General features: G+C 36.3%; 1 protein-coding gene across 1 annotated transcript in view; it reads left to right on the top strand.

The window, feature by feature from the left end:
- PKHD1 (PKHD1 ciliary IPT domain containing fibrocystin/polyductin) overlaps window positions 1-17,078 on the top strand; it is a 669,991-nt gene that overhangs the window by 315,812 nt on the left and 337,101 nt on the right. Inside the window, exons 42-43 of the mRNA XM_069070581.1 lie at window positions 1,356-1,412; window positions 1,709-1,839. Of these exons, the coding sequence (XP_068926682.1) occupies window positions 1,356-1,412; window positions 1,709-1,839 (188 nt within the window). The remainder of the gene's footprint in view (window positions 1-1,355; window positions 1,413-1,708; window positions 1,840-17,078) is intronic.

Below are 17,078 nucleotides of genomic sequence, written 5' to 3'. Positions count from 1 at the left end.
GAAAATGACTCTTGGAGGTTATTGACTTGACTTAGTCACTTGCCAGGGATGTTAGGGCTTGTATATCATTCTTTAAACTTGTATCCACAGCACCTAGCACAGTGCCTTGTACTTAATATTGGCACTTAATAAATTCTGATTTATTAACTAGTCATTCTCGTACAGTTACATCACCTGATAGTCATTCCTTTTTAACTGAGATGCTAGATGAAATCTTACTCTTTTTCTTTGTAGTTCTAGATGAAATCTTATTAATACCTCTAACACTACAAGTCAAAAAAATTCAAGGAACTGAAGAAGGGAATATGGAAAGCAGCCTAAGGCACGTTTTAACAGAAAGAAGTTGCATAGTCATGGGTAAGGATAGCTGAGGAAGTTTGCAGAGGACTAGAACTCAGAAAGCTGCATATCAGGCCAGGAGTTTTAACTACCTAAATAGATCCAAGAGTTAAAGTTTCTTTATTTAAAATGTATAACGAGAGAAAGGACTAAAATGAATGGCAATTTATATTGGGAAAGGGACTCAAGTTTACATTACTTTAAATCTCTGAATTACTTGTCTTATTTAGAAATGTTTTTTGCTAATTATATATTATTTCATGGAATAGTAGATATTATGCTCATGTTTTGAAACTTTTTAAAGAAATAGGTCTATAAAGCTCCTTACTTATTATCTCATTTGGTCCTCATAACGCCCCCATGAGATTGGTACTATTATTTTCCCCACAGTACAGATGAAGAAAGAGGTTTAGTGACTTGTTCAGGGTCACTGAGCTAGCAAATGTCTGAAACTGAATTTGAATTCAGGATTTGACTCCAAGCCCAGTGCTATATCCACTACACCATCTAGCTGACTCCTGAAAAAAAACATAACAAAGTGGAAAAGTACAATCTTCTTCGTTTTTTTTTTTTTTCCCAATTGCCCACACCTGTGGGAAAATCGACTCTACCATGAGGCACCATTGAGATCCCAGAAACCTCTATCCGCCTGGTGGCAGTTTTAAAAAATTATACAAATATGTGTACTAGACTTACAAAATCTGACCTATAAAGTAACAAGAAACAGGATAAGGTGGGGTTGTGTTCTTTCTTGGGCATGGTTCATTTTTGACTATTCCTAGAAACAGGATGGCAATAGTGATGATTTCTTTGTTTCTCTGTTTCAGTCATCTCTCTGTCACTGTCTGTCTCTCTCCCAATTTCAATGTTTATAATCCACGGGTCCCTGAAATCTCAGTTTTTAAGTGTGTTTCCCAAGCTTAAGAAAGTTAAAAAAAAAAGGAAATATTGTTGGTATGTCTTGTTTTGTTCAGTGGCTTGAAATGTGCTCTGGTTACACTGTATTTTTTCCTCAGGGACTTACATGGAAATGAGACATCTCCCTTGGAAGACTGTCCCCAGAAGAAAAACTGGTAAATAGATGAATTTGTTTTAAATATATTATAATAAATTTAAGATGTCATGTATTTTACAGAGCAAGCCAGTGGCATAATGTATAATGTCTTAAATATTCTTAAATATGCTCAGCTCAGTTTGTCTATACTTTACCTATTACATTCCTACATACATATACATATGACATAGGCATATTCCATGTACTCTGTGAGACATATAATCAATTATTAGAATCAAAAGAATTTGACCAACAAAGATAATTAATTATGGTTCTAAAGCTCCACCTTTTGATTTCTTTCTTTTTTGTCTGTAGATTTCTCAGGACAGGGAAATATAGTAAGAAGCAATGTGGTCATTGGAGTTTTTGGAACTGAGGGTCTTTCCAGTATTGAGGTATTGTCACCGGCTGGCATCTATATCCAAGATCTGACCAATGTTATAGAGGTAAGGCCATTAAGTTCTGTCAAGAGGAAGGTGACAACTGAGGAAGCATGAATGCCCAAGAGGCTCATTTGGAGAGCAAATTCAATTGAATAAGAGTAATTGTGAGAAGGAATGGAGTTGGAGTTTGTTGCAAATTAGGGCAGTATCACCCATCAATTGTCAATCAATTTCCCTATGGCTCACATTACCATCTCTGTGACTTCCTGGATCAGAACATCTTTCCATGGCCACTACTCCCTCTACATACATTTCTTTTCTTTGTTAAAATATGCGACACACTCTGGGCTTATTTTCCTAACCTCCACTTGTAATGGTAGGTTTGATTCACAAAGCTTAGATGGCGTATCTCCCTTTAAGGTTCTTGAAATAGTCCTGAGGGATTAAGAATTTTTTTTAAATTGTTTTTAGTGCCATAGGTCACAAACCCCCCACCACTGTGTTTCCTCAACGATTATTAGTTGATGTTGCTTGTCCTTTGTTTTTGAAGAGGACTGATGACATTGGGAGGGTGATGCCTTGACTTGCAAGTGAATTGGATTTAAGTAAGGCAGAGTTTTGCAAAGTCATCAGCCTCACTCTCTTCTCCAGAGTCATCAGAGTCCAGTAGCAAGACATAGGTCAAGGTGACTGGCAGTGGCCCTGGATACAGTGGGAGACCAAGGCCTTTTTGAGCTAAGGTCTTTCCTAGGCCTCAGTTCATCTGAAGCACTGCTCATTCAATGATTAAAGTCTAGGTAAGAATTGAGGCAAAAGATGGCCTAGTTTGCCTTCACCTAATCAGTCAGACTTAATTAGTTATTAATAAGGGATATTTGCTAAAGTAATATAGGAGTTGTCACCAAACATTCTCCATCCCCAAAGTTTGTGACAAACTTTCCCAGAAGCACATGCAGAGTCTAGAGGAAAGGGGGTCCAATATTAGAGAGCATATTATGACAAAGGGACTACTGGAAACATCATAGTTTCTAGAAATATTTTTCTTCCCTTTATGGGTCTTCATGACATTTCCTTTAGGTATAGTATAGCTTTCTACTGGGTTCCTAGTAGAATATTGAATTTACCTTTTCTCATATCCAGTCTATTCTTGGTTCCCAATGCAGTCACTGCCATAAGCTGTTCCAAGTAATCTGCCTAAGATGTCAGTTGGGAAGTTGGACAGTTCCCAAACTTCTAGGTCCTTTGAAGCTCATAAGTTTCCCTTTTGGCCAAGGAAGGGAGGAGGAAAAACAAAGGCTGATTCAAAGGGTTTTTTGCTTCATTTCCTTACAGGCAATTACTTTTCATAAGTTTGACTACAAGTCTTCTACCCTAAGATTTTAGTTGCTCCCAACTCACTTGTTGGTTTCATACAGTCTACACAAGTTAACCAGTCTCCTGTTAACCAATCTAAATGTACTTCCTTGGTGACCACATTCAACTTCATCTAATGGCTTTTAAGAACTTTTAAATTTCCAGTTCAATTCAATAAACATTTTAATACATTACATTAAATATATTACATACATTTAAATATGATAAACATTAAATACATTTTAAAACAATAAAACAATTTAAAAATTATTTTTCACAGAAATACCTAAGAGGGATAATTGTTACTAGGTGAAGGCAGCCCATAATAATGCACTCATAATTTATTACTCATGAACATAATGTAAAAACCAGGCTAAAATATACATTGTAAGTTTTAAATTTTCTACCATGTCTTGCATATTAATATAACTAAGGTAAGTACTAAAATAATATTTGCCTTTAATACAGATATATTTTTGTACTTTTTCTTTTATTATGTAGTCTTATCATTTTTATTCTCTTTCACATAATTACTAATTATATCTCTGATTCACATTTTGACCAACTCATTATTCAGGATATATTACTAAGTCTCATTTTTTTCTGTATCTTTTACTTACATTCCTTTTATTTATTTCTGTTTTTTTGCATTATGGTCTATAAAGGATATGTTTAATATTTTTGTTTATTCACATTTATTTATAATTTCTGTGTTTTAGCATATGATGTATTATTGTAAATGTACCATATGGTATTGAGAAATATGCATTTCTTTAAGTTCCCATCCAGAAAACCTCATAAGTCTTTCCACTTTAATTATGGTAGAGCCGTGTATTGACTGGTGGCCCTGGAGTCATGAAGACCTGAGTTCAAATGCAGTCTCAGACACTAACTTTGTGATCCTGTCTTTCACAGTTTCCCACACTGTAAAATGGGGATAACAATAGCACTTACCTTTCAGGAATGTTATGAGGATCAAATGAGATAAAAGGCACAGAGATGGGAGATAGGACATTTTATATGAATGATATCAAGTAAGAACAGAAAGTGTGTGAAGGAGAAGAATGAAGAAGAACCTTGGAAAATAGGTTGGAACCAGATCATAAAGGGATTTAAAATCCAAACAGTGAAGTTTGTATTTTATCTTTGAGGTAAAGGGGAGCTACCAGAAGCTTCTTGGATTTGTCGGGAAGGATTGTAGTAGATTAATAGGCATGGGTTTCTACTTTTTCCTCTTCCTGCGATTGAAACATATGAACTGTCCATGAAAGGGTTAAATCAAAAAAGATTCAGAATCTTTCTCTGAGATGCTGTTGTGCCCATTGGTATAAAGCTAGTGAAGTTTCTGAGGAGCAGAGAGAATGAGCTTCTTGTTTTCCTCTCTGCTCTTGATCGTGTGTTTTCAATTACCTTCAGCTGAATAACCCTTAATAAAAGTTGTGGTTATCTCTTTAACTCTCCTCCAGACTCTTAATTATGTTTATTCCAAGTACAGCACTTAGACACCATTTTAGGTACCTAATGGGGGCATCTAATATGCTGGTGAGGAAAGCAGGCAGAACTGCAAGGATCCTAGGAAGCTGAAACTCATGCACCTGGAAACATTGGAACTGCGTTGAGCTTTTAAGACACTGCAGAGCATGCTGTGCTTTTATTTTGTCTCAGTCTGGGTCCAAAGGACATTCCATTTTAGGATCCCATTTTTACAAGTCACGTGGCTATAGAATCTTGGACATATTGAAAGAGTCACAAGAAAGAAAACCTAAAGGCTATCTCTCTAGTACATCCTTCTGTGTCTAGGAGGGACCATACTATGCCAATCACTGCATGCCATGGCTAACATTGGATCATCTGTATTAAGTATTAGCACTTTTTGGGGGCAGATGACATAGAATGAACATAGGGAAAGGACAGGGGGCAGCCGGAAATAGGCCAGGATGATAAGGCACAACTGATGAAAGCTGATTGTTTGAAGAGCTGTTCAGTCAACATGGGTTGATGTTGACTGACAAGTCAGGCAAAACCCAATCAACAGTGGGAAAATATTGACTTAGAAATGGCTTGTGAAAATGGCCAAAAGCATTTGAAAGATTCCTATTTGCCTTTCATTTCTTTCATGACCTTACAACATACTTTACATTTTTGATATAACACTTGTCCTTCAATTTGGTACATATAAACAAACAAGCCAATAGTTACTTAATTCTCTCTGTAGTGTATTTGGAGTCAGATGACCTAAGCTTGAATTCCAGCTTTATCAGTTACTACTTATATGAACCTGGACAAGCTTTAAAAAATCCCTTCTCAGGACTCAGTTTCCTTATATGCAAAATGAAAATTGATGATCTCTAAGGTCCCTTCCAACTCTAAATCTATTATATTAAGAAGCCTATGAAGACACTCTTGCCTACATTATATCTTGGTCATAATCTTGTTTTTCCTTTCATTTTCCATCTCTTGTAATTGTTTCAATATCTCATTTCCCCCCTTTTCAAAGCCTATGACTTCTGCAAATATTTTTTTTTGTTTCTATCTTGATATTGGTAGCATTCTTTACTCCCTCTCCCTGTCTGTCTCCACACACACACACACACAATATAAACATACTATAATATATAGTATATATAATAAATATTATATATATATATATTTGTTCATACCATTATGTGGTATATCATTATGATACATATGTATATTTTAACTTGTGTCCTACCATTATAAATCTGAATATGCTGTAGCTCAAATTTGTTTTCCAGTGCTATCAGAATAATGAAAAAAAAATCTTACCATTTCAGGAAGTGAGGAGGGGAGGGCTGTAAGGGTAGAATTTTGAGCCCCAAACTTTAAAAAAACCCAATGAGTGCTAAAAATATTTTTACATGTAATTAGGGAAAAATAAAATACTATTAAAAAAAGAAATACAAAAAGATTTAAAGAAATAAAAAGATATTTATAAAAAACCCTATGGTAGGAAATTGGAAAAGACAATATGGATATTAAAATTATTTCAAAAAGTGAAAAAAAAGTTTGCTATTTTTAAAGAATGATTAGGTCTTGTTGAACTCAATGTTGTTTTGCTCAGTCTGCTTATAATTTTAGTTTTTCTACATTCTTCCCATTATGTTATCTGTATTAATGATGATGGTTTCCTATTATGTAACTGGACCAAAACTAGGTGACATTCATCACAGCTGAGCTTACTTCATTGATGAGAAGATTTCAACAATGTGGTCTCTAATAAAGCAAACCGCAGCTTTTTCATACCTCAGTGTGCTTTTCAGCATAGTAGGGCCTATCAGCTCTGTTGCTATAGCCTTCAAGAACCCAGGATCATTTGCATTTGAAGTGTACTTTACAATTAAATTAATAATAATAACTAAATACTAAATCCAGTGACCTTTTCTCACTTTTTATCTTTTTTGACTTTTGTGTAGCATTTGATACTGCTGCTGATTCTCTCCTACTGGAAATTTCCTTCTCCTTAGATTTTCATGACTCTATTTTCTAATAGTTCTTCTACTAGTCTGACTATTCCTTTTTAGTCTGTTTTATTGGATCATCACCCATGTCCCAAACCCTTTTTAGTTATTTATTGCAGGGATTTGACTTGGATCCTCTTAACTTCTCTCTTAGTAACCTCACCTGCTTCCACTGGTTCAATCACCTTTTTTATGCCAGTACCTCTCACATCTACATATCCTCTCTCTAGTCTCACATCACCAACTCTATTGAACACACCCATCTACATGTCCAGTAGACATCTCAAATTCAACATATATGAAATAGAATTCATCTTTTCCCTCAATCCCACCTTTATCCCAAACTTCCCTATTTCTCTCAGAACCGGTGCTTCCTTCTAGTCACCCAAGTTCATGACTTGTAGTTATCCTTGATTCCCCAGTCTCTCTAAGCCTACATATACGATCAGTTGCTCAGTCTTCTTGACTACCTTCATAACTGTTCTTGTATCTGTCCCCTTCTCTATTTTCATGGTCACCATCATAATTCAAGCCCTCATCATGTGTCCTCTAGATTATCCTAATAGCCTCCTAATTGTCTTTCTGATTCTTGTCTTTCCCTTATTGAACCCAACCCCTCCCTATTCATCAGCTTTGAAACACGTCTGACCTTATCTTTCCCCTATTTTCCTAGGCATCCTTATTATCTCTAGGATCAAATACACATTCTATTGTTGGGCATTTAAATTTCTTTATAACCTGACTGCAAACTATATTTGCAATCTCATTATACAATATTCCTCGGCATAGACTTTATAGTCCAGATAAACCAATGTTCTTGCTGTTCCTCACACATTCATTTATATTTTCCTCACCCTCATGTAGTTTGTCTCCTATGCCTGGAATGGTACTCACATCATCATCTCCACCTCTTGGAATCCCTTGCTTTCTTCAAAGCTCGGCTCGAACATCATCTCCTCCCTGAGGTCTTTCTTGATAGCCTTAGCTCCTGGTGTTATTCCATCTTAAAAAAAAGAAGCAAAACAAAACACAACAAAAAAAACTTAACCTTTATATTCTCATATTTATTTAGAAATATTTGCAAATACTGCTTACATGTGCACCTACTGACTCTCCCAAAATAAAACAGAATCTTTGTGAGGGCTGAGACCATTTCATTATAGCCCTTCTATACCTAGAATATTGTCTAGGTTATCATAGATGCTAAATTAAAACTTGTTGATCAAATAAATTAATTGTGGATTTATTGATAGAGAAAGAAGTTTAAAAAAAGTTACTGTGGCCAAGAGTGTCAAATACTTCAGAGAGGTCAAGGTGTAAGACAAAACCTAGGAAAAATCAAGTGATGCACATAAGAGTAATTTTTATGGAGTGATGATGGTAGAAGTCAGATTGTATTAGATTAGAAATCAAAAGGAAAGAGAAGAAAATAGTTTGCTAGAATGTAGGGAGAGGTTTGCTTTTTAAAATTTAGGCAACATGTGGCCATTTTTGTAGGCATTGTAGAAGGATTTTATGTTTTACAAATGATTTCACAGATATCCCATCAATTAATTGTTAGCATAATCCTTTGAGTTCACTAAAACAGGTCATATTATCCGCATTTTCTAGATCACATTGACACACAGGAAAATTAAGTGAGGTGATCAATAACACATTTAAGATTAGAAACAGAAATGGAAGTATAATACAGATAGCCTGACTGTTAGTTCATTACCTATTACTAGGCAATGATGTCTTCCAAGATGGTTGGTTATATGTGAGTATACATACACCTGTCTTCATCCTTGCTTATATTCTTTTTCCTTTTTTGGAGGGGCAATTGGGGTTAAGTGACTTACCCAAAGTCACATGGCTAGGTTTTTTGGTGTGTGTGTTAAGTGTCTGAGGCTGGATTTGAACTCAGGTTCTCCTAACTCTAGGGCTGGTGCTCTATTCACCGTGACACCTAGCCGCCCCCTGCTTATTTTCTTTAATACCTACTGATGTCGTCCCTTTTGTTGGAATGCCTCTATTTGGCAATTCTGAACAATACTCTAACCTTTCTCTTTGCGTTCATTGCCTTGTGTCCTTTGCTTCATTAATAATTATAGCCTTGGGGTGGCTAGGTGATGCAGTGAATAGAGCACTGGCCCTGGAGTCAGGAGGACCTGAGTTCAAATACGGCCTCAGACACTTAACACAAAAACTGGCCACATGACCTTAAGCAAGTCACTTAACCCCAATTGGCCTACCATCCTCCCTCCAAAAAGCAAATAATAATAATTAATAATAATAATAGCCTTTATGACTTGTCAGACTTGCCTGATCCTTGCCTTATCGTCCAAGTCAGGGTGTCTAGCTTGGCTTACTTCATCTGAGTATCATCTGTCTCATGCTGTTGATCTCCATCTACCACCACTGACCGTGAAGTTGTTTTGTTTCTCAGTTGACTTTCACAGTACCTAATACTTATGTAGATGTTTAAGCTTTACCAAGTATTTTACTTAAAAGTACCAAGTACTTTTATGGTAAATAATAAAATATCATTTATTATTATTTTAGTCTTATTATATCCATTTTACAGGGAAGAAAGCTGAGATTTGAGGAAGTTAGATGACTTGCCCAAAGTCACACTATCAGCAAGGGTTGAAATCAGAGAATATTATCTAAGCAACAAATATTTGTTTCTATGCTCTTAATAGCATACTAAATATTACAGAATTTCAGAGAAGCTTACAGCAAAATACCCAAGAATATATAAGTCTTCAAGCACCTCTCCTCAGTTAGAATTGGAAGAGAAATTCAAGCAATAAAAATATAAGTTCCTTGAGAGCAGGGATGTTTCGTTTGTATCCTCAGGAAGTAGTGTGATGTTCATATATAATAGGTACTAAATAGATCTGGAGCTGAAAGGGAGTTCATAGCCTAGATATTCAAGTTACTTCATTTTATAGATGGAGAGAAATGAGGCAAAGGGAGGTAGAATAACTTTAGCCAAGGTTAAATATCAGAGGCATGATTTAAACACAGTTCATTTAATTCTAAATCCAATTCTATTGGAAAAAAGAATATGAATTTTGTAAATGGAAAAGAATAGAGCATGCCAGGGAAACTTAGTGCAGAGGGGCTAATATGATTTGTCATTTTCTACTTGTTATATTAAGTCTGGCATAAAAAGCACAGACTTATTTGTTCTAGGGACTGATTTAAAGGCAGCGAGGTTGTACAGTGGATAGAGTGCCAGGCCAGAAGTCAGGAAGACCTGAGTTCAAATCTAACCTCACAAACTTACTAGCTGTGTGACCCTGGGCAAATCACTTAGCCCTGTTTGCCTCAGTTTCCTCATCTGTAAAATGTTATGGAGAAGGAGATGACAAACTACTGCAGCATCTTTGACAAGAAAACCCCAAATGGGGTCATGAAAAGTCAGATATAACTAAAATGATTGAACAAAAAGGAGTTGATTCATGGGTGGCTTCCATGGAGTCCCATGTATGTATGTCTTTTAAGGTGATACTACCCTTTAAGTCAGTGTTTCCCAAACTGTGGTATGCAGAACCTTAGTAAGAAAATATTAATATTACTGATCATTTGTAACTGATATTTTCCATCTAAAATATTAAGTATGTAATTATATTAAGCTACCTATAATATCCAGTAGTTTTTAGGTACAGAAGTAAGTTTAATTTTCTCTATATTGGCTTGTGGTTTTTCTAGTTTTCTTTTGTCTTAAGGGTGTTGCATATCCCTAAATCTGCATTTATAGGTTACGTTAATATATTTCTTGGGCCAAATTAGTTTGGGAAGCATTTCTTTAGGGAAACATACTCATGCCTTTAAAAACTCTCAACTTGTTACTTGCTCAGATTCTAAGTTTTCAGTTTGGCAGAGAACATTTAAATTTAATAATTGGTCCCAACCATATTTAATAAAAACAAAAACTACTTTTTAGAGAGCATAAGTTCTTCATATCCACTCTCATTTCTTTCTAACACATACCATGAGAAAAGAGAACATGTCAAAATGTCTATACCTTTCAGTCCTAGGCATACACCCCAAGGAAATGATTAGGGAAAAGAAAGGTCTGACATATACCAAAATACTTATGGCAGCCCTCTTTTTTAGTAGATAAGAAGTACAAGTAAGATAGAGGTCTATTAATTGGGGAATGACCAACCAAATTGTGTGTATATGAAGGTAATGAAATACTATTATACTGTAAAAAAATAATGAATATGAGGATGCTTGTAAGGACTCAAGTCCACTGATGCAAAGTCAGGTAAGCAAGACAAGTCAAATAGTATATACAGGGGTGGCTAGGTGGCACAGTAAATAGAGCAGTGTCCCTGAAGTCAGGAGGACCTGAGTTCAAATCCTGCCTCAGACACTTAACACAAAAACTAGCTGTGTGCCCTTGGGCAAGTCACTTAACCCCAATTGCCCTCCAAAAAAGAAAAAAAAAAACCAAATAGTATATAAAATGACTACAAAGAGATAAATGGAAAAAAAAAACAACACAGCAACAAAACAATCAGAATTGAATGCTATAAAATTATAATGGCAAAGATGGCTTCAAAGGAATCCATGTCCCTCCCTTTGTACAGATTGGAAACATGGATTTGGAATAAAGTATATGATGTCAGACTTTAGTGGTGTATTGTTCAATTTTTGTGGACTTTAAAAAATATCATAAAGCATGCTTCTTTGTGAAAGGGAGGAGAAGGAATACATAGGTATGTGTAGGTTATGTAAGACAGAAAGGATAATAATATTTTTTAAAGCAAGAAAACATCAGATTCATTGTTCCCAAGCAAACACAGATTTTCATGAAATCAAAACAAAGAGAGGATGGGAAGTCTGAGAAACAAATGAGTATGTGGACAGATATGGATATAGATTATCAATATGGGGGAATGGAACAAGTAATAATTAAGCACCTACTATATACTCACTTCTGTGTAAAGTGCTTTACAAATATAATCTAATTAGTTCCCTATAACAACCTTTGTGAGGCAGGTGCTATTATCATCCCCATTTTATAGTTGAAGATACTGAGGGGGGCGACTAAGTGGCACAGCGAATAGAGCACTGACCCTGGAGTCAGAAGAACCTGAGTTCAAATCCAGCCTCAGATACATAACACTAGCCATGTGACCTTGTGCAAGTCACTTAACCCCAATTGCCCTGCCTTCCCCCCCTCCAAAAAAAAGCAAAAAAATAAAAAAGAAGATACTGAGGTAGATAGAGTTTAAGTGACTGGTTTAGGGTCACATAGTGTTTCTATATGGATTTGAACTGAGAGGTCTTTCTCATTCCAGGACCAGTGCTTTATTTATTATCATGTATCTATATAGATGATACAGGTGCAGACATAAATATAGATGACAATTATAGATTACAACAGATAAAATATAGATGATATATATATATATACACATATCAGGTAGTAGACATAAGTAGAAACAATATACATTGTGGTTATGATGGCTGTGAATGTATGAATGGACATGGTATATGATACATATACAAACTTATATACATATATATTATGTATATGACATATGTATGAAGTATATATTCATTGATCCACAGGTGAAAAAACTGAGGGTTACTAAGGCTAAATGATTTGCCCAGGGTGCGCTAATATGTGTCTGTCTGGATATGGACTTAGGTCTTTCTTACTTTAGGTCCAGTGTTCTTTCCATTGTACCACCTAGCTGTCCTGTTAGCCAGCAAATACCACCCTGACCTTGAACATATCCATCGAGAGGAGGAAGCAAGCAGGAAGAAGGGAAAAAGCAGGTACTTGATAGTCTCTGCAGGGACTTTTTGGTTGCTTATTATCCCAGAATTGCCATGGCCCAGATCCTATGACCAAACACTTGGTCACAGTGTATATAAATTTTCCCCGCTTTCAGTCACCTTTACAGTTAACTCACCTTCTAGCTCTTCATGTTGCTCGGGCATTTCAGTTGTGAAATTGCTTTTTTCACAGCTTACAAAATGTCCTCCCTCCTGGCCCACCCCCTACTTACAGGCAGTGCTGCAGATGAGGCAAATTCAAGGCTGCTTCTTTTGGGAAAGAAACTAGTCCTTTGGGTGTTGGTGTCTGCGGGGGGTCTTAATATCCTCCTGGGATCTGGCTTTTAACAACTTTGTAGTGTTAACCAAAGATGGGCAAACACTTTTTGCTCCATAATTAGAGTGTTGGTTTGACCTATGATCTTTTTCTTCTCTGATCTTGGCATATAAAACCTCCAACCTATTTCAATCTAAGACCATTCATTGTCTTATGGTCACAGTTCTCCAGGATTGCTAAACTGAATCAGATTTATCTCATCAAATCATAACAAATATGGGCCATTTTTTACCTCCAATGATCTTAAATTCTCCTCCCCCCATTCCCGACCCAATCGCCTCCACATTTAAATGTACGTAAGAAGATTAGTTGATTTTTAGGGTTTCTTATGAGTAGGCCTTTGCTTTGTATACTGCTTAGAAAGCCCTGCAGAAGGGCAATTTGGAAATGCCCACTTACAGAGTTTGCTGGATTTTATTTGGGTCTTCTGAATCAGTTCTTTAAGGAAATATATACTTAAAAGGCCAATACTATGTCTCTAATTATACCTACTCAGTTGGTAATGTATATTTAAGCGGTGCCTGAAGGGTTAACTAACATTATTCCAGTGACTATAGATGCGTTACCTTAAGGTATCTGCCATACATGGGAAGCTAATTTCTCTCTGGAATTTTTCTTGCATGAACGTCCATAATACATTGACTTCCGAAAAGAATTGATTTCCACACAAAATTCCCTGCTTGCCTTAAACCTTTCCCCTCAAGCCACCAGCTGCCTGCATAAATATGTGGTTTTTCCTCATGAATCAGCCTTAGCATACACAATTGAAATTGAGAGGGAAACAGTCTAGTAAGCAATGGGGCTCGAATCTTCAGGGTCCTCTTTTCCAGAAACTGGGAGCCTCATCAGGTAATGGAAGGCCTAAGTCAAGTGGTGACAACTTTGCCCATTTGGGAAGAAGGTCAGCATTTGGAGGCAGTTTTACATTAGCACAAGATGCTTCATTAATACCAGTGTTGATTGGGATAGGAATTGGGAGTGAGGGATAGTACATATTGGGCAAGAGTCTGTGCATATTTTTCTCCTGCAGACACTTTATAATAAAACCACATAAAGCGTGACTTTCTTTATCTGGGAAAGGAGACAGTGATCTGCATTAAATCATTTAGGTAGGTTAGTCCCAGTGAAATAATCATAACTGAGACATTACTCTGGTTCAGGCCTTTATCATCTCTTGCTTCAACCATTTCATAATTGGTCTGTCTTTGTTCTCTCCTCTTTCTAATCCTGCCTCTAAAGTTTATATATGACCATGTCATTTGTTTACCCAAGAAGCTTCAATGGCTCCTTTTGCCTCTAGGATGAAATATAAACTTCTCTGACCTTTAAAGTGCTTCAATACCTTGCTTCAATGTATGATCCACATTGATTTTCACATAACCAAACTGGTCTACTTACCTTTCTTTTATATGCATTGTTCTATACTGCAATTGCCTGTTTACCTTTCTTCAGGTTGTATGTAATGGTCTATCAATTCTGCTTTTCTTTTCTGAATCATAGCTCCATTCAAGGATTTGTATAAGGACAATTTCCTATAAGAGACCTTTTCTGATGCCCCATAGTGCAGCTAGGTGGCACAGAGGATAGGATGGCAGGCCTGGAGTAAGGAAGATTTTCTTCTTGAGCTAAAATATGACTTCAGACACTTGCTAGCTATGTGACCCTGGTCAAGGAAAGCCTGTTTGACTCAGGTTCCTCATCTGAAAAGTGAATTGGAGAAGGAAATGGCAAACCTCTTCAGTATCTTTGCCAAGAAAATCCATGAAGAGTTGTCCATGAATGAAAAATAACTGAAAAACTGCTCTATCCTCCAAAATTATTTGCATTTAAATAAAAAAAATATATTTTACTTACTTACCTATGTTCATATTCTGGTAGAATCTAGGGATCCTTGATTTTTGATGTTGTTCAGTCGTTTCAGTTGTGTCTGACTCTTGGTGACCCCATTTGGGCTTTTCTTGGCAAAGATACTGTAGTGGTTTGCCATTTCCTTCTCCAGTTCATTTTACAGATGAGGAAACTGAGGCAAACTGATTAAAGTGATTTGCCCAGGGTCATATAGTCAGTAAGTATCTGAGGTCAAATTTGAACTCAGGTCTTCCTGACTACAGGCAGGATGCACCTAGTTATTTGATTTTAGGTTCATCGAATGTGCTCTTTCACAGAGCTTACAAAGGTAGCTGCTTGTAGGAGTGTGTTAGAACAAGTAGAACTGATTGTTAAATTTTTGGTGTGGACAGTTACACTTCAGAGATCAGTAAATATAAATCAGGGCTTGATTTATCATTTTATTGATTGTCTAGACTTAACAAAACTATGAGGAAAATGTTAATGATGTGGATTGACCTTAAAAGTGTATCTTGCCTACTTTTTTTGAGAGTTGGTTTTTAAACATTTATTAACATACTACTGTGGGGAACTCTACTCTTTAACATCTGTTCCTCTCATATAACCTTCAGATATGAATGATTAGGGCTTTCTTAACCAATGCTTCCCAGGAATGTGATCAACAACCTCTTTGACCCTTTCCTGTGATTTTCTATATGGTAATAATAATAGCAACAACAATGATAACTTACATTTCTACTGGGCTTTAAGGTTTACAAAGAGTTTTCTCACAACAGTCCTCTGAGATGGATCAAACTTATTACCTTATTTCACAGAAAAAGGAACCAAGTAGTTAAATGATGTGTTTATAGTTCTATTGCTAATAATTGACAAGAGTTAAAATTTGGACTCAGATCAATTCTTGTAGCAAAGAATAAAGGGAGAGTATTAATCAGCTCAGCAAAACATTGACCAAGTCCAGCAGTTGATGTAATGTTCCATATACATAATATCCCACCTCTTCAAAGAAAGGAGAGAAATACACCTCTCTCACTCTCCCTCCCCCCCTCTCCTCCCCCCTCTTCTCTACTCTCTTTACCCCTTTTTGGTTGAGCTTGATCACAATAATTAGTGTTAAGTTTATTTTTTCTTGTTCTTTCCACTGATGCTGATGTAGTCATTGTGCATATTGTTTCTCTGGTTTAATCATGTTTTTAATTCCATAATGAGGATGGCCTTGCAGTGGAAATTGAGGGGAGGGAGATGCTAAGTCTCACTGAATCAACATATTGCTCTAGGCTACATAGCATCCAAGGTATTTTAAGTTTTGTGGCTTGTTCTGGCTTCTACTAGCAGTATATGAATAGATTTAAGGTTTCAATTTAATAATTTCTTGTTTAGAATGATAATATATAGTTTTTACAGAGGTTGACAGGGAATTTGATAGAAGAGTAAGAACCCTGGGTGGGGAGTGGGGAAAAGGAGGGGAACAAACATTTATTAAGCATCTATTATGAGACAGACAGAAATATGCAATAACTCATTTGATCCTAACAACTACCCCAAGAGATAGATTTTATTAATATCCCTATTTTATAGTTGAGGAAACTGATGCATACAGAGGTTAAATGACTTGCCTAGGGTCATACTGCAATAAGTATCTGAGGGTAGATTTAACTCAGGTCTTCCTTATGCCACCAGCACTTTGTCCCCTGAACTATCCAGGAGACCTAAATTCATTTATTGTCTCTGCCACTAACTGACTGTATACTTTTGAGCAAACCCCTCCCTGTCTCTATGTCTTCATTTCCATAGACTGATAGTGTTAATGTCTGATAATGATGCAAGATTAAATTTTAAGTGACCTAGATACAGTAGAAAAATGGTAAAAAAAATCAGTGGAATGAAGTGAAGCTGTAACTAGGTAAGATGGTGCACAGGGAGAGAAAATGTTCTGTACAATGGAAAGATTAAGAATAACTAGGTGGTTGCATATAGGCTGGAGAAAATATGGATCTTAACCTAAGCAATAGTTTAATCAGCAGGATGGTGAGTTCTATTGAGTTGTGTTCCTGGGCTCAACTGCTTAGCTGTGTCCTTAGACTATGCATGAAATCTGCCTCATATCTCCTCTGAGACTGACATGGTTCAGGCTACTAAGCTGTTGGTTATTGCCTTCTAAGCTATTGCCTACTAAGCTATTGGTTATTGGATTAGAGAAATCCACTGGATTGGTAGGTAGCAGCCTGTCTAGATTGTCTGGTCACATTGGTTTATTTCTGTGTCTGGCTCCCCTAAAATGGTAAAGAAATGTTTATCTTCTATCATCTATCAATATCTATCCATCCATCCATCTATCCATCCATCTATCCATCCATCCATCCATCCATCCATCCATCCATCCATCCATCCATCCATCCATCCATCCATCCATCCATCCATCCATCCATCCATCCATCTATCTATCTATCTATCTATCTATCTATCTATCTATCTATCTATCTATCTATCTATCTATCTAT

Source organism: Petaurus breviceps, unplaced genomic scaffold (assembly GCF_028583685.1).
Source record: "Petaurus breviceps papuanus isolate PSGF00001 unplaced genomic scaffold, PetGlider_PUasm1.0 90822, whole genome shotgun sequence".
NCBI lineage: Eukaryota > Metazoa > Chordata > Mammalia > Diprotodontia > Petauridae > Petaurus > Petaurus breviceps.
Note: the sequence above shows the minus strand (reverse complement) of the source record. Positions and strands in the feature narration are given on the sequence as shown.